Consider the following 24,100-nt stretch of genomic DNA (forward strand, 5'->3'; position numbering starts at 1 on the left):
CTTTTGACCGGGCTCATATCAAGGCTGCATCAATGAACCCTGCCAATTGCCCCGTGAGGAATGCAGCGATGCTCTGGACCAAAGCTGCAGCATGAACACAGCTAATGCTGCTCAATCTGTATCTCTGAAAGTGCTGCTCACCCTAGGGAGCCACCTCAACCAGATACAAGCAGCCGTTTTCTTCCTACGTACCTCTCCTCTCCTAGGACACTGGCACACAGAGTGTATTTTCTGTGGTAGATCCAAAAACTTAAAAAATGCTTTTCTATCTTATGTAAATTTCACATACTCCCTAGTATTAATCTTATTTAAATAGCAGATTAGAAAAACAACTGCAAATCTGTTACCTCCTCAACATGCCTGTCAGAATAATCCATAGTCCAATTCCTCAAGAATTTTAAGTTGGGAGGATGCATTTTCCAGCATAGCTATGAGCAAGAGACCAATATGGTGAAAAATACAAAATTCTACTTGCTCCATTCATTTTCAGTCACTACTACTTTTCAGCGTTGACTCATTTATTAGCCGCATACTATGAAAACATTTAAGGAGCATTACTGAATGAATTTCAATGTCTAAGTGCCCAACTTACTTGAACTCTCAGTTTTCAGCAAACCAAACAATCCTAGAATGACTTGTCACAAAGGTGGCTTTTTTTAAAACATAAGGAATTCTTGGTGCATTATTTATCTCCTAATTTTCCCTGAGATAGTTAACAGGCAAAGTATTTCTACCAATGCACTAGAAGGCTATCAAGTGATTTAAATTCACATACTTGAATTAACAGACACACATTCAAAAGAAAAACAGAGACATGTATAAGGGGAGGCCAAATTGTTTTATTTAATTTTTTAGTGACCAATTGAATTTTTGGCAGAAAGCTCTGCTCTTTTCTTTTTTTCCTTGTTTTTTAACTTTTTTTTTTAAAGAAATCAGCAGTGCTCAAATTGGTGGGTTGGAATTTTAGTCAAACTCCAGTTAATTTTAAAAACGAACAGATGAACAGGAATTCCAGATAGTTTCCAGAGCAGAGGGCAAAACTTCACATTTGTATGAAAATTCCATGTTTATACTTGATTGGGAGACAGAATGTAGAACTATTGTCAGTAGTGCACGAATAGAACATTCACATTTGATCTGGAACCTTAATCAGAAAGCTGTACTCTCCTTCCAAAATTTTCATTACCTTGTGCAAAGCAAGTCAAGTCTTCATGTGTCAAGCACACACGTAAAATTGTCCATATTTTATATACAAGACATCTACCAATCAGGCAGTGCAAAATACATCCTTTCATAACAAAACTAAAATGTACCTCTCAAAGTATGAACAAGAATATACACATAATACAAGATGTACACTATTTACACAACCATAAAAAATATAATACAAGGATTTTTTTTTTATGTGATTATAAGACTTGACAGTCTTTTGCAATTTTTGTTGCAACAAGGCATGTTTAAGTTTCCTGGATGGAGTTTTCTTTGCCAATTACTCAAGAGATCTCGGAAACTATGCTTGAACTTTTAGGAGAGTTTTTAAATGGACTGCCATCAACTCCCTGTTTTGGTCAGACAGTTCAGCTGTGCCACCCACCCAGTGGCTGGGAGGCTTTGGAAGGACACTGGGAGATGGTGGGTCACTGAACTTTGCCCCAGCGTAATTTTCTTTTTGGCTCACTTCATTTAGGGCAATAGGTTTCTTGGACTTGGCATTTCTGAAGTTTTCTGTGTTTTTAAGTGGCTTTTTCTCCTGCTTCTGAACTATTTCTGGCGACACAGAATCCTGCCAAAAGTTCTCTATCTTTTTTGTCGAGGTGATCTTCGTCACTGGCGTGTTACACTTACTCTTCTGCCTGTTAATCTTTGGTTGTTCACACAGGTGTAAGCTGTGAACGGGCTGGCCATAGGGGACGGCCGCCTTCTCTGTCTTTCCCATCTTGTTTTTTAAGAACTGCGGAGACAAAGAACAATCAAGTCAACTACCCCTCTCCTCCGCGCTCTCTCACCGCCCCCGGCACTTACTGAAGCGCCGGGGGCCACCTCGGAACGGGGAGGGGTACCGAGAAGCCTTCTCCCCGCTATTTCTCGCTTATCCCACAGCTCATCCCACCGCTCGGCTGGCACCGCCGGCCTGAGGGCTCGGAGCCCCACCGGCCGCCATGGGGCGCTGCGCGCCACGCACGTCCCGCCTTCGGCGAGCGCGGGGCGGAGCTGGCGCGCGGCCAGCAGCAGGGCTAAATCTGGCTTGTTGCTGGGGCGCAGCGCCGGGTGCCCATTGGTGGGCACTGGGCAGCCAATCGTCGCCCGCGGTTCTCCTTCAGCCCCGCCCCGCCCCGTCCGAGCGTAACGGAAACTCTGCCGCCCCCCCGCCCGGTCCCCCCTCACCGCTGAGGGGGCGCCCTGCTCGCTGTTCCCCCCCCACAACCCGAAGGGGAAACCGTCGGCTTGCTCGCCGGGCACCGGGAGCTGGCTGAAGTGAGGAGAAGTAGCGCAGCCTTGGCTTTACCTCCTTCCTGAGGGGTTTGCCGGGCGCGGGTCTCGAAGGGGCAGGCGCAGGGGGCTCCTCCGGGGGGGCGTCCGTCACCAAGTCGGTTCCCAGCGGCGTCCGTCTCCCTAGCCCGGCGCGGTGCTGCTGATACTGCTGGTAGCGGCTGGGCAGAAGCCCCGCGGGCCCCGGCCGGATCTTTCCCTTCCTCCGCCGCACCCTCTTCAGCGCGGGGCGGGCGCTGCCCCCCGGGCCCGCCAGGCAGCAGCTAGGCTGGTTCTCGCAATTGCTGTCCCCGCGCCGGAGGCGCTGGAGCAGGGCGGAGGGCGGCAGCCGCCGCGGGTCTTCGGTGCCCGCCGAGATCCGAGCCAGGAAGGGCGGCGGCGCCGTGGTGGTAACCATGGTAGGACGTGGGTACCCAGAGTTGTGCCGGGGAGAGGGGTCAAGCCCAAGCAGGGATGAGCGGGTCGGGTTGCTGGGGAGGATCTACCCGGGCTTTGTGACGGGGTGAGGAAGTGGTGGCGCAACCGAAGCCGCCGCTAGGAGAACATGGCGGGGGAGTGAGGCGAGCCACCCGCCGCTCCCCGGTGTTGTTACCCGGGTACGTCCCGCCCACTTCCGCCCCCGCGCCAACCGCCGTGCGCGGACGGCGCCAGCATCGCCCCTCTCTGCCCCGCCCCGCCAATCGCGGCGGAGCAGCGGCCTCTCTGCCCTCGCTCCAGCCAATCGAAAGCGACACAAACACTCCGAGCCACGCCTCCCCCCGAGGGGCCGCCCAATCCGGGCTGGCACGCCCCCGGTCTCCGAGTCACGGGCTCGCAGTGCGCGGCAGGCGGGCGGTTCTTCACCGGCCAATCGGGATCCGCAAGAACAGTCCAGGCCGCACCTCCCCGGGGCCCTCAGCCAATCGCGGGAGACGTAAACAGGCGTCGGCGCGCCCCCGGTGGGCGGTGGCAGCGGGTGGGCACGCGTCGCTCGCCATGGAGGAGCCGGGCCTGGCCGCCGCGCCGCCGGAGGGGCGGGGGCGGGACGAGCGGAGCCTGGAGGCGCTTAGCCTGGCTGGCGGCGGAGGGGCTGCCGTGGCGGGGCGGCAGCTGGCGGAGGGGCGGCGGGCGACGCTGGCGAGCGCCCTGGAACTGGAGGGGACGGTGCTGCGCGAAGGGCGCCTCACCCAGTTTGTAGCCAACAACCTGGAGCGGCGGATCCGGCTGAGCGGCGCCCCGCGGGGCGACCCTCCGGTGGGGGGCGGCGGGTCCTCCATCCCCGCCATCGACCCCGGGGCGCTGCAGGACGTGGTGGCCCTGGCCGGGCAGGTGGCGGCGCAGGTGGACGAGCTGCTGCGGAACGTGCACTGCGGGCTGCAGGCGCTGACGGCGCTCAGCGTTGGCTGCATCCAGACCTACCGCGACGGCGTGGAAAGCCTGGGCGAGGCGGCCGACCTCAGCATCCGCGCCATGTACGCCCTGGTGGCGCGCTGCGAGGAGCTGGACCGCGCCATGCAGCCCGTGCCCGCCCTGGCCAAGCGCATCCGTGACATGAAGGGCACGCTGGAGCGGCTGGAGGGGCTCTGCAAGTAGCTGCTCCCGCCGCCGCTCCTCCCGTGCCGGCAGCGGCGGCCTGGGGCTGCTGCTCTCTCGCCCCGGCGGCCCCGCCGCTCACGGCGTCAGCAGCTCCCACCTGCACATCCTCGCTCGCTCTCCCCGTGCGTGACTTGCCGGCAGCAGTGGCCAGGTCGCCTGTGTTGGTCTGGACGAAGGGAAATTTTTGCGACGGACGAAGGAAGAAATCCCGGTTTAAAACCGCGGGGTACATGGCAGATGGTGCATTTTAGCTTCAGCTCCATTAAAGAATTTGGATCCCACATGCCTTACGCTTTCTATTTATTGAGGACTAAGAGAAACTAACGAGTCTTAATTAAAAGTAGCTCTTAATTTTTTTGTTTTTAATCAAATTCAAAATTCTTGTGAGTACCTGCTTGATGCTTACAGGCATCTGTGCTTATTTGTAGTTGATTTGGAGCCTGAAGAGTAATTTTCACCTATGTTTTTACGGCAAATAAACTCACTGAACACCACTGTTTCTTACAGGACACAGTTTTAAGATAAGAGTAAGTTTAATACATATAGCAAACAAACTTGTTTTCTGAGAAGAATATAAAGTCCATGGACGATAATTGAGATTCAGATAAGAACAAATCATGAGCAAAGTTCTAAATAAAAGCTTTCAGATGAAATGTGCTTTGCCTCTATTAATCTTTACAGTTTTCATGGTGTAAAAGTTTAAATGGCATCACTGTGAAATGATCCTATAATTTTGTAGTTTGCTTTTTTGTTTTTTGTTTTGTTTTGTTTTTTTCTTTCCAGTTGGGAAAATATCTAATTACATGAGGAATAGGAGTACATTATGACATTACGTGGGTGTATGACTGACATAAAATGACTGCTTTGGAATAATTTATTTGTATAACATGAAGCTTTTGTATACACATCACAGTGTGCAGAAGTGATTTTGCTATATCAGGGAGTGTTTCCTCTGAGACCTGAAAGTAGCTGAATTCTCTACTCGCTAATGTTCCTATGCAAAAAGCTCCTTAGGTGATGCTCTTAGCAATCTGTTTAGTTTGCAAATGTCCCTGTAACAAGATTTCAGCAGAAAAACAATCAATAATCTTATGTAAGTGTAACAGTGCTTTTGGTGACCAGTGGCTCCTAAACACATTGGAATGAAGGTAGCCAGAAATACTGCTCTAGTCCTGTACATGTGGTTGAAGAGCAGACAGGTTTACAATGGGCAGAGCTGCTACCCCGCTGTAATCTCCTCAAAAATGCCAGGTGAGGCATGGACACTGTAATACCCTGTGCTTCTGCATGCAGACAATACTGAATTATAACAAAATAATTCATGTTAATGCCACCCTGCTTTGTATGATGCCAGTCTCTGGCCTGTTTTGAGCCCCTTGCTGTGGCCATGTCTTTCCCTCAGCACAGGGATGTGTTTCATGTGTGGCCTTGTAGCCCTAGCAACGGGACAAGACTGCAATTGGGCTGTGCCAAGGTAGGGCTCTCTCTGGTATTGCCTGCTGGGGAAGAACTGTGGCTCCTGGAGGGGACCAGAGGCCTAACAGAAGTTAGGGGGAAGAAAAAGAAATGAACTGCTGCTGCATCCCATGGGCCTAGGAGACACTAAAGATTGCTTAATACCACAGCAGCAGCTGCACTTTAAATAGTTTTGTTATTCCTGGGAAAGTTTGAATTCGTCTATTATGTAGATGCAGTAGTTTTGCTAAGTGTGTTTGGTATATGCCAAGAGCAAGCACCAAAGGTTGATCTTCCACAATTTGTGAATACTGTTGAAATGTACAGGAAAGACCTGCAAGCTTATTTGTGTAGCCACATATGTACAGCTACTCCTCACTCATACAAGCTAAGGTGAAGCCTTTAAAGTGTTTCAGTACACTCTTGGGTTTTGATAGTCTTTCATTTGCAGTCATCTTCATTCAATGCTAATTCCCTACTAAAATTGTTGAGTCTGTAGAATAAAGTTATTACTTTTATGTTTTTAATTGTTAGTGGTTAGTTGTTGTTGAGGTGTTTCACTTATTGTGCTTCTTATTTGGAAAAATAATTTGAAAGCTAATTTAAACTCTCCTTCTGCATCTGCACAGAGACCTTTTAATGTGATTGCAGAGCTGGTTTCAGTCTAGGTCCTCAGGCAATAATTTCTGACAGTGATGTCATTCATGTGATGAAAAAGGAATGACTGACTAGTGAATTGCAAGCATGAAGAAAGCAGTAATTATGCTGTTTGGGTTTGTTTTTTTAATATTTTTCTCAACACATCAGCTTTTTTGAAGGGCAGATTTGACTGAACTTGTTCCCTTGTGCCTTTGCCATCTCTGGGGCAGGCACAGCCGAATTGATGTCAGCCTGTTCTGTGTCCCCACAATTGGTACTGGTTGGTTAACCCCATGGCTGCTGTGGTTCCCAGCCCCCAAGTCTATACAGCCTCCATTGCTGCAGGAATGGTGACACTTGCCAGCGTCTGTGTCAGCGCAGCTCTGGTGGCAGCCCTGCCCTTGAAATCCCGTGTGGATCCCTGTGAGCTGTGTGCAGCTCTGATGCTTCTGGTGAAGCTGGTCCTTCTGCAGCCATATGCTTCTGTACTGCCCTTTTGGTCCTAGTCCAGGCTTTCTTGTGCACATCCTGTGTTAATTCTAGCGCCTTCCAGCTTTTGGATGTTGAGAGTGAAAACTTACAAGTTCTTTTAGTCTTTTTTGCTTAGTCTGTAGGTGAGCAGTGTAAAACCATGTTTGGGTTTTCCAAGACCTTCAAATGGCTTGCATATATTTTCTTGCTTAGTCAGACAGTGTTAAAATTGTTTGCTTTCCTTATCAGCTGCCAAGTGAACTTTCATTGTAACAAGATGGGCAAGGTCAGGGAAGAAAACTAACAAAATATAATGATGTGCATAGCACTAAGCAAAGCCAGATGCAGAATTATTTGTGGACTAGGAATGGCTTCTCTACTCTGAGAACCAGCACTCCATTAGGAATTGGCTTAGTCTGATAATTTTTTTTTCAAGTATGAGGTCTGACTGTGGAAATCCTTTTCTGATTAAGATATGGTTGGTTCTGCTTCATTCAGTGCATTTTTAGTCTTCCTTCCTTTGTGAGGTTTTCTGTTCCCTGACGCTGATCCAGTTCTACAGCCATGCTATTTAAAGAAGCTTTACCAGATAGAACCTTACTACAGCTGAGAAAAAAAATGGTCACACAAAGCAAGAATGAACTTCACCAACACTTCTACTTCTACACTTCTACTTCACCATCACTACTTTTAAGACCTTTTTCCCCAGAGTTGCTTAACTGCATCAAATGTTCAGTAAGTAAATACATCAACTTTGTGTGTGTTTTGTATCTAAAATACACTATATTTTTGGCTGCAACGTGCAGCTTTTAGGTGATACTTACTCCCATGAGTAAGGTCTTGACTGAGTTACCAGTGTGAGGAACAGCATGTGAGTTGAATCCAAGAACAAACCTCTTAGCATTACAGATGCAACTATTTTGAAATGGTTTCAAACAGCATGGTTGTACTACCAAAAGAGAAAAAATTTCAAAGCTTCCAAATTATCAACAGCTCTCCAGAGGAGTAAGATTAATTCTTCTAGCAAACTATATTAGCCAAAACTGAAAAGTGTGTAAAGACAGATATCTCTTGCAATAGATGTCATCCAACATAAGACAGGTTCTGGCTGTCAGATGCCACACTATCTTGTCCTGATCAACCCTAGTGTGTACTCATGAAAAAAACAACTTTTAAAGAACAGCAAATCATGTTTACAATACTGTCACAACCTGGTTTTATTGTCTGAAAATTACTTTGAGAAAAGAACATTCCTATAAAAATTATAAATTAGTCCAATTAGTACATTTTTGTGAGCATTGTCTGTACTTCTGGCATTGTCCTCAGCCTAGCCACATCCTGGAACCTCCTGCCATGCGTGTAAGAGCACACATGGAAAATTGATGACACTTCTGTTTTAGAAAGCTTAACACAGTAAATGCGTCAGATGCAGGAATTGAAACGCGACTGAATGCCCCGTTTTCCCCTTCAGCTTAGTGCCTCAGGAAAGCTTTTGTCACTGTTGATCTCTGTTGTTTGAAGCTCCAGAACTAGGGATGTGATCAATGGACTTGAGCCCTGAACAGTCAAGGTCCTTGTGCCCCCTGTTGCCACAGCAGTAACATTACCCTTATCTTGTAACAGGAAAAATGATAATCAAAATTTGAAACCTTCTGAAAGTTCTGGTTCCCTTCTACTATTTATACACATGAGAAGCTATATGATAAACAAACAAAAAACTCATAACCTTTTCGCCAAAGAGTCTTAACTGATCCTCTTCCCAAGTCTGAGAGAATGTGAATGGGTTTGCTAGCAGGGTTTGTGGATTATTATGTGGATAGGCCAGGATGCAGCAGCACTCAAAAAGTGGGGGAGCAGAAACGCAAAGGTAAAACTATCTTGATTATTTTCCTCAATTACAGCTACAAAGTGCTGCCACTGTAATTGTTTCCAGAATCTGAGTTAATGTTGCTATGATTAATTACTATGAAGTACCTTTGTTGAAAGTAGATTTTTATCAGAGAAGGGTAATTATTTATGTCAGTATTTTGATTTTTATGAATGCTAGTTAGAGAGGTAAGAATCCTAAAATTTTATCCAACACTGTATTTTCTTGTCTCATTGTCACCGAGGAAGTTTTCCCCTTGTTTTCTTTATGGACAAGCTGGAAAAATTCTCACCAGTGAACTTGCTTGCAAGACAAAGAGCCATGCCCAGGGAGTTGTTCAGAAGGGTTTAGTTAAGGGCTTCTTTGTCTAGAAATACATGTAAATTAAGGGGAAAAAAATTCCACAAACTTGCCCAATCCTGGGTATCTGGTTTGTCAGTGGGATCATTTTACTACACTCAGTAGCTGAAAATTCAAGAACTCTCAGGTTGAAATCGTAGATTTTTAATAAGTGAGCTTTCTTTCAATGGCCTAATACCAGCAGTGAAGTTTACCAGCCATTTTCATTCTAATGAGATTTTTCTTGTCTGAACTTGAGCTGATGACATTCAAGGAAATGCTAACCTGAAAATAAACTCCTTTAAAGCCAAAGTATCATTTGACTTTGTTCCACTTTCTGTTTTCACTGCCTATGCAATTTGTTTACTCAGTGGATTTTTTTTTTTTTGGCCAAGACGGGGACTTTTCCAGTGACGTGTCTTCAGCTGGAAGGGATGGGGAGTTTCTCACCACTGAGCAACATTGTGATTTTCCATTTTCCAAAACTCTTCCTGCATGCCATTTATAGTTGATGATACCGATCTAGTTTGGTTTTGTTTCCCCCTTTAAGGAAAGAGATGTGTAACTACAAGCCTTTCATCTCTCCTGCCCCGCTGCCATCAGCTTTCTTTCGTCTGCTGAGAGGAACTGGAAAATTACAGCTGTGTCCCCACCCCCTCCTTCCCCTGCCCCGTTCACCATTTTCGACAGCTACCAGCTGTACCCTATTTCCCCTGGCAAAACCTTGTTCTGGACCTCATCAGTTCTCAGTGCTGTTCTTTGATCCCACTTATCTTCTGTCTGCAATTGCATGACTCACTACATCTGTGTTATCCTACTGGCAAGGCACCAGCCTTATTAGCTCAGTTATGTCCTCTTCTGGCTGCCCTTGTTGTATTTCATTCCCGTTTGCTTCAAATTTCAAATGGCTATCTGCAGGTCCTGGCCAAGGTTTCTGCTGCCTACCTGATCTATTTTCTTTTGACGTCATACAGTCCTTTAGCCTTTAAAATGTCACAATAAATTACCTCACTCTTTCTTCCATAATTCCTTGCTGCTGTCTTCTGCAATGCTTCTTGTATCCAGAATAGCCACCACCAATTGTCTTGCTTTAAAATCAAACTGCAGGCACTGGCAAGTCAGAAACTACGTATATAGCAGATAATTATACTAAACAGGAGGCATTATAGAAAAATTAAATATCTGTAATTGGAGAGAGCTAGGTCTTATTATTTGGTTCTGATTTAACAATAGGCCAACAATGCAAATAAAAATTACAAACTACTTGCAAAATAAGGCTAGTATAACTGTGAGTGCAGTGATGTATCTGGTAGAAGAGGTGAAAATTAATCAGCTGCTGCTTACATAGGCTCCCAGTGCTGGGTTTATAGAACACCAAATAGGACATGACATGGTGAGGTGGTGCAATATGTGCAAGTCCCCAAAGCAAACCATGTTGTTTTTCTTTTTAATCATAGAAAGATTAAGTAAATATTGTAGTAAGGCTACTGCTAAAAGAAATTCTGGTCTCCCTGCCTACATTTTGGCATGCATTCACACAAGGCTTTTGCTGACTTTACAAAGAGCTGGATGTATTTTTGTGGAAGTTATGAAACTCAATGGGATGTGTTACATTTATTACCTGCAACAGACCTTGGAAAGAAATCATGGTAAAAAAGGATGGGATGGAATGTTTGGAGTACAGGATATGCCAAAGCAGTTCCTTTCTTTTGTTCACCAAGAATCATATGTACATACTTTAGTATGGCAAATCATTTCCTTTTAAACAAGATTATTCACACTGTCTGTGCTGCACAGACAATGGAAAAAAATGCAAGTCATGACCAAAACACTCATTCTACATAAGGGATAAAACATCTGTTTTAAAACAAAAATTAATGTTGGACTGTACTGGGTAGAATAGCTGTAAAAACTCAAGCTTCAAAGCTGTTTAAATTCAGTTTTTTATAATGGTCAGCTGTGCAGATCTTAATAAGTATGTACAGTCTTAGTATGTAAAATACCCATCAGCAATGATTGCAAGGACTTCAGTCCAACCTAATGCTAAGGTCTGTTTCTTACACTTTAACTGAACAATGAGGCAACTGATTGGGACATTCAGCAAAGTAGGAGTCACGGAACATGTTTCCCTTATGTGTTAATATAAACCAGAAAGTTTGTGTAACTTGTTGATGACTACTGGAATTTACGTAGCACTGCAGGAATTTTTGGTTGCGGCATTCATTCATCAGCACTTACAGTTGTGAAATCACTTATGCATGCTCTTTGTCCTTGATTATTTATAAGCTATGCTTCAAGATAAATGTAGGCTCTTTGTCTCAGAAATAGTTCAGCTTGGCTTACAGACAAAATAAGACTGGGACAGAACTATATTTGTTTCTCTACCAATCTGTAATGAGACTGTGAATGAAGTATCCTGCTGATATCCATTTGCACAATACCTGGGAAACAAAAGTTTTCTGGGTTGAACGTAACACCGTGTTACACATGCATGAAACACATACAGCAGCATGACTTGTCACTGCTGCCTGCTAGATAGATCTTTAATAGTATGTATTACTTCTATGAAAAGACAGCTGGATGATGCAAACACTGGTGAGTCCTATCAAAAGGTTTCTCTGTTACACTGTTTTATGTGTTAGGCTTTTTTTTTTAAATCCCTTTTCAGTTCTTAACAGTTCCCTCAGGGAATGCTACTACTGAGCCCTTTTTTCCATTCCCAGCTTTCCTTCCTGGTTAGTGGATTCTTTTTTTCTAGGTTACACTGTTGTTCTGAACAACTTCTAAGAAAGTAAATTAACAAAGGTACTTCATGTATACATCGTGTTGGCTCAGCCAGTGCGCTAGTAGGCTGAAATACTTGTATTTTGGCAACCTATTCAATAGCAGGTGTGATTGAAAGTGAGTTCTCACTGCAGAAGAGTTTTTTCGAGTTGTGGCAGAAGTGGCATCTCCTCAGGGCAGAAAGAGATCAGCGATCCCACAGGGAGCGCTGCAAGTTTGGCTCCAGGTTTCTTTAGAAGGCAGAATAAAGAATAAATAGGCCAAGTGGTAGATTGCTTGTACCACCACAGATTGGCTGGGGTGGATCTGCCACGTACTCACTCAGGCCACCTGATACAGAAATTTCTGTATCTCCAAGGTGACTAATGCTGTCGAAACTGGATAGACAGTTACTTATCAGGGTTTTGGATGCTATGGGTCATGTGGAAGAAAATAATATTTGACATTAAACTGACAATGAATGTAATTGAACCATCCTTTGTAGCCCTCACCCCGTAAAAATGAACAACAACAACAAAAAAAAGCAATTGTCAATTTTTGTACATGTGGCTTTGCCACCCAAAACTAAAATTAAAAAATTGTTTATGGTGACAGTGGGTGTCAGTAGCAGATGGAACAAAACATAGCTAGATCAGGAACAACAGGGGATATAACCCCAGTTTCTCACTGTGGTTATGTGAGAACTGTCCTGGGTTTAACTTTGTCTTTTCCGTATTGCAAATCTGAAATGATACAGCAATAAAATTCCCCCCACATTCTTCAGTTACTGTAAATGACATGTTTGTTTCAAGATCTGGATTAATAATGTCAGTTCTAACTTCAATTGGTTCAGCTTTACACATAAAGCTGACCCAGATTTCCTTCGTACATCACAAACCTAAGAAAATCTGAGGCTCTGTTTCAATATTTGCCAGGCATGTGTTAAAGCAGCCTGAACAGCTCCACTCTTGCCCAAGCCATGCCCACTTGTTCCTTTTCATCCACTGCATTTCCCTCTGAGTTTTTCTAGACTTCTTGTGCAGCCACAAAACAAACAAGAGTGAGGAACTCCACCCAGCTGAGCCAAGAAAGGCAGGAGTGGAAAACTTGTTTGTTTTTTGGCTGCATTGATTCCCAGCCTTTTCCCACTGCACAGACAGTTGCTCAGCACAAGGGAGGAATCCTTATGGAGAAGAAAGGGTGTTCCAGCCAGATGCACACAGCTGAGATAAAGGAAATGCTCAGGGAGGGTTTGCAGCTGCTACCACTTAAATCATGTTGACCTGCAGCCTACGAAAGTGTGTTGCTTGTGCTGGTGGTTGGGTTGGCCCAAGGAAAGAGGCCCATAGTTAGAAGCAGGGTTGCTTTGAAAACAGTTATTAATGCCTTAGAATTTAATTTTATGCTGTTAGAGATATAAAAACTCTTTTCAGCCTGGCTGAAATTTCAGCTACAAAGTGGATAAAAAAGATCACCTAGCAACAGCTCTACCCATTTCAAAGCTGATACAACTGCAGTACAGAGAAGAATAGAAAATAATGAAGTGGGCTGTTTTTCAGGACAAAATGTCTTGTCTTTTCGTTCTCCCTGTTCCCTCTGTGGTAATCAAACTTTGAATCAGAAACAAATAATCAAAACAGACTTCCTATTTGAAAACAGCATAACCTTGTGTATGACCAGCATTGTGTACATGCTGTTTATACTAATTTGGGCATCTTCATCTCTGTGTTGTTGTTCAGTAATTTACATTTAATTAATCATTTTTAGTTCTGTTCATGACTCTTTGCTGTTGTGTAGCAACACATGCTGGTATGTTTTTCCAATTCTCCGTGTTAGAGAACATGCATAGGCCAGGCCTAAATTCACAGAGACTTGCTAGTCTTTCACTGAGGTTTGGAAAGCCTAGAATGTGTGACACAGTGGATCTCTGACAAAGCATAAAATTATATGAAAAAATAAAATATTAAAATAATTTTAGCAGATCTAACTCCCAGAAGCTAAAAGGACATGTGAAGATTTTTCTCCCAAAGGGGATTTTTGAGAAGCTGTTTCTGTAGGGCTGAGCTAGATACAGGACTTCACAAAGTGACTTTTCTGAAGAAGTGTTAACATTTTTCAGTAACAACTTGTACTCTTTCAGAGAGTACAGAGTGCAAACCCAAAACTTTAAACTACTCAGAAATCTTGGAAATTCATTTCAGGCCAGTACAGAGTAATTTTCTTACCTCCTTCCCTTTCTGGAGGAGCTTAATCTCTCTGAGTAATTCCTTAAAAGTCATCTGGACAAGGACATTTTCCACACTGAATGAAAGTTTGAGGATAAGGGTGATAAGGGTTTTTTTTCATTAATCTTAACCTAGTTGTAGTAGGTAAAACCAGCAGTGGAAAGACATGGCATTGACTCCAAATGTAGCTGTATGAATAGCAATGGACCCCAGGCACTATGTTCTCTGAGGCCAAGTCTATTGCATCATGTCCTTCATAAAATATCATTGTTCTGTGAAGCCTAAAGTGGTGAGAATGTGAAAGGACCATAGGAAGTTACAGACAACATATCCAACAAAATTTATTCCAACATATCCAACAAAATTTATTTTCCCCTTTCTCTAAGGAATGCTTGGATGACAAGAATTTACAACCTATTTAACATCATAATTTAAAATGACATTTGCCAATTTATTCTTAAAGTTCTCTAGATCAGTGGTGCTGCAGTTGTAGGATATGCCTCCCTCTCTCTACTTTGGAGTGAGGCTTTTTTGGGAAAGAGTAGCATGTGTTCTTGTACAGCTTGTTCCACAATGCATACCAACAGAAAGTGAAACTAACCCCACAAGAGCAATGTTTGAGCATATGATTATACACATATAACCATACATACATATTACCATAGCTTAATTTGTATTGAATATATATATTCAGATTTGATTTTTAAAAAGCCTGTGGGGCTGTCATGCTGATCCCTCTGCTTTAGTCTGTATTCTTTTCCTTTGCCTTTGGGGTATTTTCAAAAGAAAGACTGTGGTCTTCATTTACTTTTGTTCAGTATGTTACACGTATTTTGTATAATAAGGTCTTATAAATAAAATCAGGTCTGTTTTGTTTTTTTTTTTTTTTCCTCACATACTTTATTTATAGTTCCTACATGTATTATTTTTCACAGGCTATATATTCACATACAAAATCATAGCATATATATCTATAGGTACAAAATTATGATGCAGAAGGTCTGAGACAGTGCCAATGGGTAACAATATTTTTTTGTGTGACTGGTCACATGAGAAAGATTTCTGCTAATATAGTAATCCAGATCTTAATCATCACGTATGCAGGTTTATAGGCTGAAACAGTGCCACTCTCTTTGCTATTTCAGGCTGTAGAGAAGTGATAACTCTCTAACAGCGATTTCTGCCCCAGTCTGCCTCCTGCACTAGCCAGGACCACAGTTACTCCATTAGTTTTAACCACAGCCTCCAGTCAGGGCAAGCTTTTACTAAGATGTCCATATTCAGGCAGTAGAGAAACTAGAAAGGGTAGCATCAGAACACTGCTCTACTTTGTGGAATCCAGTCACTCCCCAGCCCAGCTCCAAAGACTATGAGTCATACTTTCCACTTAATTAAATTAGATGAGTTTCTCATATACCATGTCATACTTTGCCCTACTACAAGTCATTTCCCATCGTGACATTTTAATTGTTTGATTACTTCATCTGTACTCAAAGCACCCTCCTATCATATGATTCATTTTATGCAGTAGATTCAATGTTACATGTAGATATTTTTTACAGTATGGATTTCCATTAAAAATTATCCTTTAGAGCTGATGCAAGTAAGGCCTCAGTTGTCTAGGTGAAAGTGTAAGAACATTTGGGAGACCAGTGTTAGTCTTCCAGGAATGACAGGCATCTTGCTTATAAGCTTGTTGTCCAGCTTCTTATCTCCGATACATCAAACACACTATCATTTCAGCTGCAGAGGATCAATAACAAGGCATCTTGTTTTTCAGGCCTGCAATCAGTGCATGAAGTCACAGCTGTTGTTCCTCTTCAAGCACACCAACCCTCTGGACAGACACCTTCTTCCCAGACAGATCTGCTGAGTAAATCTACCAAGTAAATCACCAGCCACATCTGAATGTCTTGTCTAAGACTGGCAATGTCCCCCCTTGCAGTGTGAGATTTACATGTCATCAGTGCAGCTCACACGTGTTTGGTGGTGTAGACTGATAGCTTATGATGACCCAAGCATGATCTCTATCCAAGGACCTGGATTTAAAGCAGCTCTGTTCCAAGTTCACTCTGTGCTCCCTGCCCATACAGAAATTCACTCCACTGATTAAACTAACACTGTGATATCTTAGAGGCTTCGGCTGAAAGGAAGCTTCAAGATTTAAATAGACTTGAGAGGAGGCTGCAAATATAGCATCCATTAGTCTGTTAATTTTATTACTCTTAGAAAAAGGAGGGTGTAGTTTATATTCTACTGAATGTCTGGGTTGTTTCTGTTTGAAATTTTATTAATAACTGTATCATAACCTTGCACTAGGGAATGATTCCAGGAGTTGATTTTGCTGTTTTATGCTGTTCCCTGTTTATTCTGGACAGGAAAAGTAACTGTACTTTAACTTACATAATTCTCAGTCTGTGAGGTTGTGATGCCCCCTAATGTCACAAAGATTAAAGACTGGTAATTTTGTTGCTGACTTTCTCTCAAAGCTCTTTGTAGAAACAACACTGTAAATGACATTTTATTTTTTCAAATATATTGTGGCACTCAAAACTTTGTTTCAACATCCCTTTTTCATATTGTATACACATAAGGAATAAAATAACTTTCTTTTTAATTCTTACTTTAATTTTCAAACCTGAAAACATAATTTGTCTCAGAAGTTAGATTCCTGAAAATTTGTTGACATCAAACAAATAGGAATCAATAGGAAACAATTAAAATGTTGTGTTCCTAGAATTTTCTCTTGATTTTTAAGTCAGTGCATACTCATACATTTTAAAATTTAGAAGCCTATGTATTAGAGAATATAACCACAAGCAACCATAATATTAACTTCCACTGAAATCTAAAACTATGCTTTAATTTTACTATTTTTAGTTGGATTTTTTTCTTGTGATACTATTAGAATGTAAGTACTATTGGAATAAAATACAACTACAGCAACAAAGTTCAAATATTTATTCACCAGTACTCACCCATCCCCACAAAAGATTCATGCATGATGAAATCAGTCATAAAGGAACACTGTACCCCTAAGTCATTTTGTCATGAACATTAAAACCAATAAGCAAGGAATAAATTAATTGAATCAGTAAATAAAACCATATTTTTCTATGTTCCATGTACTTATGAGCTTATCGCATTGAGTCTCTTTCCAAGTGAACACCTACACCACAAAGTGGAAAAATAATATTATATGAATCATATTTGCATACAGTTATCTTCTTTCACAGTTACTTTCCCTTAATTAAATCCTTTTGTAATCTCAGTTTAGCTATTAATCTGTTTGTTGGGGGGTTTTTGCTTGTTTTTTTTCAAGAAATGTATTTACTAGATAGAGTCAGAAGTGTTTCATAGAGTATCCCAAGGGATGTTTTTCTTATTGCATTATTATTTCTTTATGAGCACATGGAAAATAATGCTATACTGAAGCAGAGGAGTAATAGGGTCATTGATCTGTATCACTATAGAAGAGGGCAACACCATGTGTTCTTTCGGGAGAAGTACCTAATTTATTCATTTTCTGTGAACAGGTAACTTACATTAATATTATAAATTACTACATAATTCATGATGTTAAAAGTGAACTTATTCATCAGCAACAATTTGGGTAAATGTTCAGTATGTAATTAGGAAAAAGAGTTGAAATGTGTGTGTGTGGTTCTACTACCTAAACCAACATGGCTGTGCTGAAACCAAAGCAGTGATACCCATGGCACAGAGGATGAGCTGCATCCTGGGAAAATGACTTCTTTATTGTAGTGTCTGCTCTGCCAGGAATAGGATTAAAACTGGTGAGCACAAACCAGAGCTAAGTGTACAAGCATCTAAGTACCTCTAAGATAAAATAAAATTGACATACAGTAAAGAGGAATGTTATATAATTGACTATTAACACTTTGCAGTTATTTTCTCAAAGCAATCCTTGAAATGACCACTATAGCCACCCTCACAGTCCTTGTAAAGATACAGCTATGTCAGCTTTGGAACATCACAGGAAGACTCTTTTGGTGTACCTCTGCTGGTACACCAGAAGAGTCAGATTAACAGTTGGTATAAAGGCAAGCAGGACATGCCTGTTCACAAAGAGTGTTTGACGTTACATGCAAACATCACCATGTGACTGCATAGTTTCAAAATGTCTAATATGGCAAAGTCCATATATATGCATATAAAACATAACATCAGCTGTAAACGATTACTTCCCTTGTGCATTGCTAAATGAAATGTACCCTCCCATTTCAACTATGTATTATATATATAAAACATGATATTTCTGATCTGCAACTCTTTCACTTGTTTAAAAGATATCAGAATCTTAAATCTAGGTGATGAGAAGAGATTACTGCTCATTCATGGTATCTTTTTGTAATAATCTTCCCCTCTCCAAATGGTTTCGTTCGTAATTTTGCCATAGTGATGACGTTACTGCAGGTTGCTTGAAATTTACTGAAATCAGATATTGAGTATTTTGCTGTTGCTCTTTGCTTCTCACTGTTTCTGAGCATGCCTTGCACTCGGTTCACTTTCTTTTCTGGCTGGTCTTCGGCACCACCTGGTGTCTGACTTGTTGCTTGTTTGTTCCCTTGTAAAGGGAATTATTTCAAAAAGCATAAAGTAACATTATAATGGAAGTGTATTTAGCAGTTAGGGAAAATAATATTATTAGTCTTTTGCTGTAGCAACACCTTCAATTTTAGCTAGGATGACCAGATTAGTATCTGATGATGACAAAAGCTGTAGAAGACAAAATTCAGAAACTTCTAACATAGTGTAAGAACCTAATGACTCAGTTATGCAAACTACTAACTGAATACCTCAATTACTCGGAGAAGATATTCTAGGGAAGAAACTATGGCTAATGAAATCCAGGAGGAAAATGTGTAATGAAGTTTGTAATAAATTCTAGATGGATTAAATTATTTTCATTGTTTTAATCTATTCACAGAACCTAAGGGCTTCCTATTATATCTGTACACACAACTCTGGTTATTTCTGCAAGTTGTGGCACCTACTGACTTGTAAAGGCAGGATACCTGGCTTATGGCAAAACAGACAGAACAGTACTGAAATGTAAGTAACTGGAAAATTAGGTACAAAAATAATCTATTGCTGTTGTTTCCTAATGCTTCACTGAAGCCATCTGTATAGTTTTGGCTGATAATGCCTATGTAACTGAGATCAAATTTACAAGGTGCTTATATAACTTGAGTTATAAGATATTAATATAACTTAAGTAATGATTTTTACAGATCAATATAACTTAAATAATGAATTTTTATATATCTATATAACCTGATACTTATATAACCTGAATCATAACTTTTTATACAATATAATGGCTAGTATAGGGTTAACTAGTTGCTTAATGCTGAACAGACAAAAAGAGAAGAAAAAACTCACCAGGTGGATAGCTTTAGAGATGGATAAATATAGTGCTAATGAAAAATTGGCAAGTGCAAAGCCAATTAGCCACAAGACAAAGAATTTAGGCTGGTTAAGACCAGACAAAGGAACACCATAACTAGGCATGCTCTGAAGACAAAGTTGAAAAGTTCAGATGCAAAGCAGATCTTGGAAGACTTCATCAAAGACCCCAAACGACCCCCAAATTGGGGAGATGCAAGTGCAGTGCCAAAGAATGATCTAATAACCATGAGATCATTCTATGTAAATGAGTTCTGGCACATATGTGATGATGTTGTAGTGACATAGTGATACTAAGCAACACTTACTGTATAAATATACCACAGCACAGACAAGGGTGGGTGAGTTAGGTGGAGATTTCCCCCTCACCACCAGCGCTGAAATAAACAAATGCCTGTTCTATAAACATTAATCTATGGAGATTTATATCCAGCCTTTTGGACATCTCTGAGCTAGTTAATTTTCATAGTAGTAGCTTGTAGGGTGCTGCATTTTGCATTTGTGACCAGAACAGTATTGGAAACATTGGGATGCTTTAGCTAATGATGAATAGGTCTTGCACAGCATCAAGACCTTTTCTGCTTCTCATGCTGCCTTGACAGTGAGCAGGCTGGGGCTGCACAGGAATTTGTGAGGGCACAAAGCTGAAACAGCTGGTATAGCTGACCCCAGCTGACCAAAGGGATATCCCAGACCATATAATGTTGTTCTCAGCAATAAAAAATGGGAGAAGGAGGGGACATTTGGAATTATGGTGTTTTTCTTCCCAAGTCACTGTTGTGAGTAACAAAAACCCATCTTTCCTGGAAATGGCTAAACACATGCCTGCCAATGGGAAAGAGTAAATAAATTCTTTTTCTGTTTTTCCTTATATTTATTTCAACCCCTGATCTTTCTCACTTTCACTCTTCTGATTCTCTCTCCCACCCTGCTACAGGCAGGAGAGAGTAAGTAGCTGTGTGGGCTCAGTTGCTACAGGAGTTAAACCAAGCCACACCTTAAATATTCCTTTCACATGGACAAACACTTCAGGGCTACAATTCTTCTTCTGTCCATGTAACAGACCTCTTAAATCCCATGGAAAATTTTCACAAGCATTCTGTATGGAAACAAACTTTTTTTCTCCCTGCGCACTATCTTTCTGGGTGTGCTTTTCCACAAAAGAAACAGAAGGCCCAGGACAGAGGTATCTCTGCTACACTAGCAAGCCTGTTACATCCTGATTAGAATGAACTGCACTACTAGAAGGATCCACCTGCTTCCACATCCACTTCTGGCTATAAGGAAACATCTGGCAAAAAGTAAAAGCTGAGGAATTATGTCTGTCCAAGCCTCCAGCTATTTTCAACTCAGGCCATTTCTCAAACCTGATGCAGCCTGCTACTTCAGTAGCCATGGATTACATTCTCTTTGAAGCACCTGCTCAGTCTTCCCTGAGACCTATGTAAACTCTGTATCTGCAGCAGCCTTTGCTGACTGCTCCTGTGACTAGACAAATGATCCCCCAGCTGCTTCCAGCTTAGGTCCTTTTACTTTCATGTAGTGGCTCGAAGGTGCTCACTCAGAATCACAGAATCAATTAGGTTGTAAAAGTCCTCTGAGATCGAGTCCAACCTATGACCAAATACCATGGCACCAAGTGCCACGTCCGGTCTTTCCTTAAACACCTCCAGGGTGACTTCACCACCTCCCTGGGCAGCCCATTCCAATACCTAATCATCCTTGTGAAGAAATCCCTTCTCGTGTCCAGCCTAAACCTCCCCTGGTGCAGCTTATGACTGTTCTCTTGTTCTACTGCTGGTCGCCTGAGAGAAGAGGCCGAACCCCAGCTGGCTGCAGCCCTCCCTAAGCCAGTTGCAGAGAGCGGCAAGGCTCCCCTGAGCCTCCTTTTCTCCAGGCTGAAAACCCCCAGCTCCCTCAGGCTCTTCTTACAGAACTCACGCTCCATCACCTTCCCCAGCTTCTTGGCCCTTCTCTGCACAAAGAGGAGGAGCCTGTAGCACTTGGTGACCACCTCCCCTCCCAGCCGACCCGCTTCCCAGGCTGAGGAGCCCTAGTTTACGCGGCCCTCTTCCCAGCCGGGCACCACCCCCGGTCCCGGAGCCCCGGAAGCGGAAGCGGCTCCCGGCGCTTCGTGTGCGGCGGCGGCCGAGGCGGAGCCGGGTCTGAATGGAGGCGCCGCGGGCGAGGGGCCGCTGAGCGCCCCGGGGCCGCCCGCACCCCGCGCCCCCTCCCCGCCTCCCTCTCTCCCCCCCGGGGCCGCCCGGGCCCCGCCATGTCCTACAACAAGATCCCGCCGCGCTGGCTCCACTGCCCCAGGAGGGGACAGCCCGTGGCAGGTGAGCGCCCGGCCCAGTCCGGCCCTGCCCGGCCGTGGGACGGCAGCGGGCGCGGCCCCCTCCCCTGCGGCGCCTTGCTGCCCGCCCGTCCCGCTGCTCCTCATGGCCGGGGGCCGCCGCGGCCTCTCGCACTCTGTCTCTCTGTCCCGGCCGGAGCTCTTTGTCCCGGGGCTACAGCTGTGCAGTGTTCCACCCCGAGCTCCAGGCCGATGTTTGTCAGGTCCGGACTGGAGTCAGGTCCAGCCCGGACCTGACTCCCGTTGGGCGGCTGTTCTCCCTAAAGCCCGCCCCGCAGCAGCGCTTTGCCTTCAGCGCCGGGCTCGCCCTCCCCTTGGCCTGTGCCCCCGTCTGACACGGACTCGCCCCGGGCTCATTCAGAGGTGCGGGGCTGCCGGCCCTCTCCTGCCCCCCGGAGCCTTAGTGCTGGGCTCTCGCTTCGCACTGGTTCAGTTTCGGGTTGAAACTTTTCCTGTTCTGTCACATCTCATGAGAGATGTGACAGCCAGGCATGCAGAAGGTGCCGTACTGCAGCTACTAAGTTGATGAGGGGCTTGGAGCATTTTTCTTAAGAGGAAAAGCTAAGAGAACTGAGCTTGTTCAGCCTTGAGAAGAGGTGACTGAGAGGGGATCTCATTAATGTGTATAAATGTCTAAGGGGGGGGGGATGTCAGAAAGATGGAACCAGGCTCTTCTCGGTGGTGCTGAGCAGTAGGACAGGAGGCAGTGGGCAGAAACTGATGGACAGGAAACTCTACCTGAAAATGAGGAAGAGCTTCTTCACTGTGCAGGTGACTGAACTGGAACAGATTGCCCGGAGGGATTGTTGAGTCTCCCTTACTGGAGATATTTAAGAGCCATCTGGTACAGTCCTGTGCAGTGTGCTGTAGGATATGACTCTTCTGAGCAGGGAGGTTGGACCAGATGACCCTCTGTGGCCCCTCCACCCTGACCAATTTTGTGATACCAGGCCTCTGTGCAGCCTCTTCATGTTTGATTCTTTTTCCTGAATGCTCTGAAGTCTTATCTGTGTCAATTTGTCATTCTACCGACTGACAGTGCCCTTCCAGTCACCAATGTGCTCCTGAGTTCTATAGCTGGAAAATGAATTAAAGTGTAACACTCCAGTATTTCAGAGTTTGTCCGTGGTCGCTGTCTGCTTGGGTATTCTTGCCCATAACGCAGTGCCTTGGTTGTTACTCAGTATCTAGTCTTCTGGCATATAGTGTCAGTGAATTCAGAGTGATCTAGACACACATTTTTGATTGTGTGTTAGCTATCATACTGACTTCAGGTGAATGTTTCCTCTACTGCGTGGTATGAGATAAAGTAAACAAACATCTGTATTTTCAGTTTTCTGTGAAGTTCTTCTTTTCTTTATAATGCAAGCAGTTCCAGCCTACAGTTATTTTTTTCCTTTCCAAAATGTTCTAGTTTTCACTCCTTTCATATCCCTCTCTGTGATGATGTAAAGGTATGTGTTCAAAACACATGTGCTACTCAGTGTGTTATTTACACTGGCACTGTGCCTTGATTTGCTTAATAGTTACAACTCCTGTGTTTTCTGTCCTGCATTTCCACATCATCTTACATTTTTTGATGGCAACTGGTTGTGGAATGGAAGACACTGATGACTATATTTAGAACCTGGTGAGACATCTCAGTTGGTTTAATCCTCAGTAATCATCAATATGCATTATTTGGCATTTGCCAGTATTTAAAATCAGTTGTTCATTTTGTGGGTTACTGGTTTCTGTCAATTTCTTTATACTTCTCTGGACTTGCCTCTGTTAAATAACAGTGTTGTTGGATTGCCCATGTCCGTTATCTCTTTCTTCTGATCGTGGCCACACGCATTACTTTGTATCTAATGAGAGAGATTTGATAGCCTAAGCCTTTGACCATGACAAAAACAGACTAATGATTCTTTATTCTGTGTTTTTCTTCTCAGCAAGTTCTTGATCTCTGTTAGTTGTGGCTTTTGTTGTCTGTCTTTTGAGCCATGGTTTCTCAGAAATAGCAACCTAGAGTAAGCAGGAATGAGGGTCATCAGTGTGTCATCTGCTGTGCCATCACTGCTTGTGTGTTTGTTTATTCAGGAACTGCAAGGTAATTCTTTTCTATTCCATGCAATCATGCAGAGGAAGTTAATGCACAGTAAAAAACCTGAAAGTGCTTGGCTCATTTCTTTGTGTGCTTTTGCAGGATGTGTTCTTGTTCACCTGATTTTTAGTTTTTTAGTGTGAACAACTTACCAAAAGTAAGGGTATGCCATTGGTCTTCTTCCCTTTTTTGCTGTTTTAGATTCAAACACATCTAGCAGTTTTATGGGAGATGGTTTTTAGGGTTTAATTGATGTTGGTACTATCTCCCACAAACGTTACATTCTAGTTTTAATTAGTATTTAAATCAGATTCCTAAGCACCTGTATGAGACTTTATTTCCATTTGATAATGTATTAGTAATAGTGTTGCTAAGCAAGTTTTGCATGGCTTCTGTGGACTCATATT

General features: G+C 43.2%; 3 protein-coding genes across 4 annotated transcripts in view; 2 read left to right on the forward strand and 1 right to left on the reverse strand.

Annotated features, from left to right (window-relative positions):
* Positions 1-819: 819 nt before the first annotated feature.
* On the reverse strand, positions 820-3,002 carry PNRC1 (proline rich nuclear receptor coactivator 1). Its single transcript, XM_009093758.4, has 2 exons — positions 2,507-3,002; positions 820-1,951 (listed from the first exon to the last, which is right to left on the reverse strand). The coding sequence occupies exons 1-2, from the start codon at positions 2,885-2,887 to the stop codon at positions 1,511-1,513; spliced, it is 822 nt and encodes a 273-aa protein (XP_009092006.3). The 5' UTR covers positions 2,888-3,002; the 3' UTR covers positions 820-1,510.
* Positions 2,886-4,975, forward strand: BORCS6 (BLOC-1 related complex subunit 6). The gene is given in 5 exon segments (XM_050971894.1): positions 2,886-2,895; positions 3,002-3,060; positions 3,062-3,244; positions 3,246-3,328; positions 3,330-4,975. Coding segments are annotated over 5 exon segments (1,068 nt in total). The 3' UTR covers positions 4,063-4,975.
* Positions 4,976-21,402: 16,427 nt separating this feature from the next.
* RNGTT (RNA guanylyltransferase and 5'-phosphatase) overlaps positions 21,403-24,100 on the forward strand; it is a 172,097-nt gene continuing 169,399 nt past the window's right edge. For both annotated transcript variants that reach the window (XM_030236035.2, XM_050972484.1), the window contains exon 1: positions 21,403-21,593. In XM_030236035.2, coding sequence (XP_030091895.2) covers positions 21,530-21,593 — 64 coding nt within the window. In that variant the 5' untranslated portion in view covers positions 21,403-21,529. The remainder of the gene's footprint in view (positions 21,594-24,100) is intronic.

This window comes from Serinus canaria, chromosome 3, assembly GCF_022539315.1.
Source record: "Serinus canaria isolate serCan28SL12 chromosome 3, serCan2020, whole genome shotgun sequence".
Taxonomy (NCBI): Eukaryota; Metazoa; Chordata; class Aves; order Passeriformes; family Fringillidae; genus Serinus; species Serinus canaria.

Bases quoted from the DNA above. Each gene is read 5' to 3' on its own strand.
- PNRC1 (XM_009093758.4), bottom strand. From the start codon at position 2,887: ATGGTTACCACCACGGCGCCGCCGCCCTTCCTGGCTCGGATCTCGGCG. The intron at 1,952-2,506 runs GTAAAGCCAAGG...TTGTCTCCGCAG, and splicing joins GCAAACCCCTCAGGAAGGAG to TTCTTAAAAAACAAGATGGG.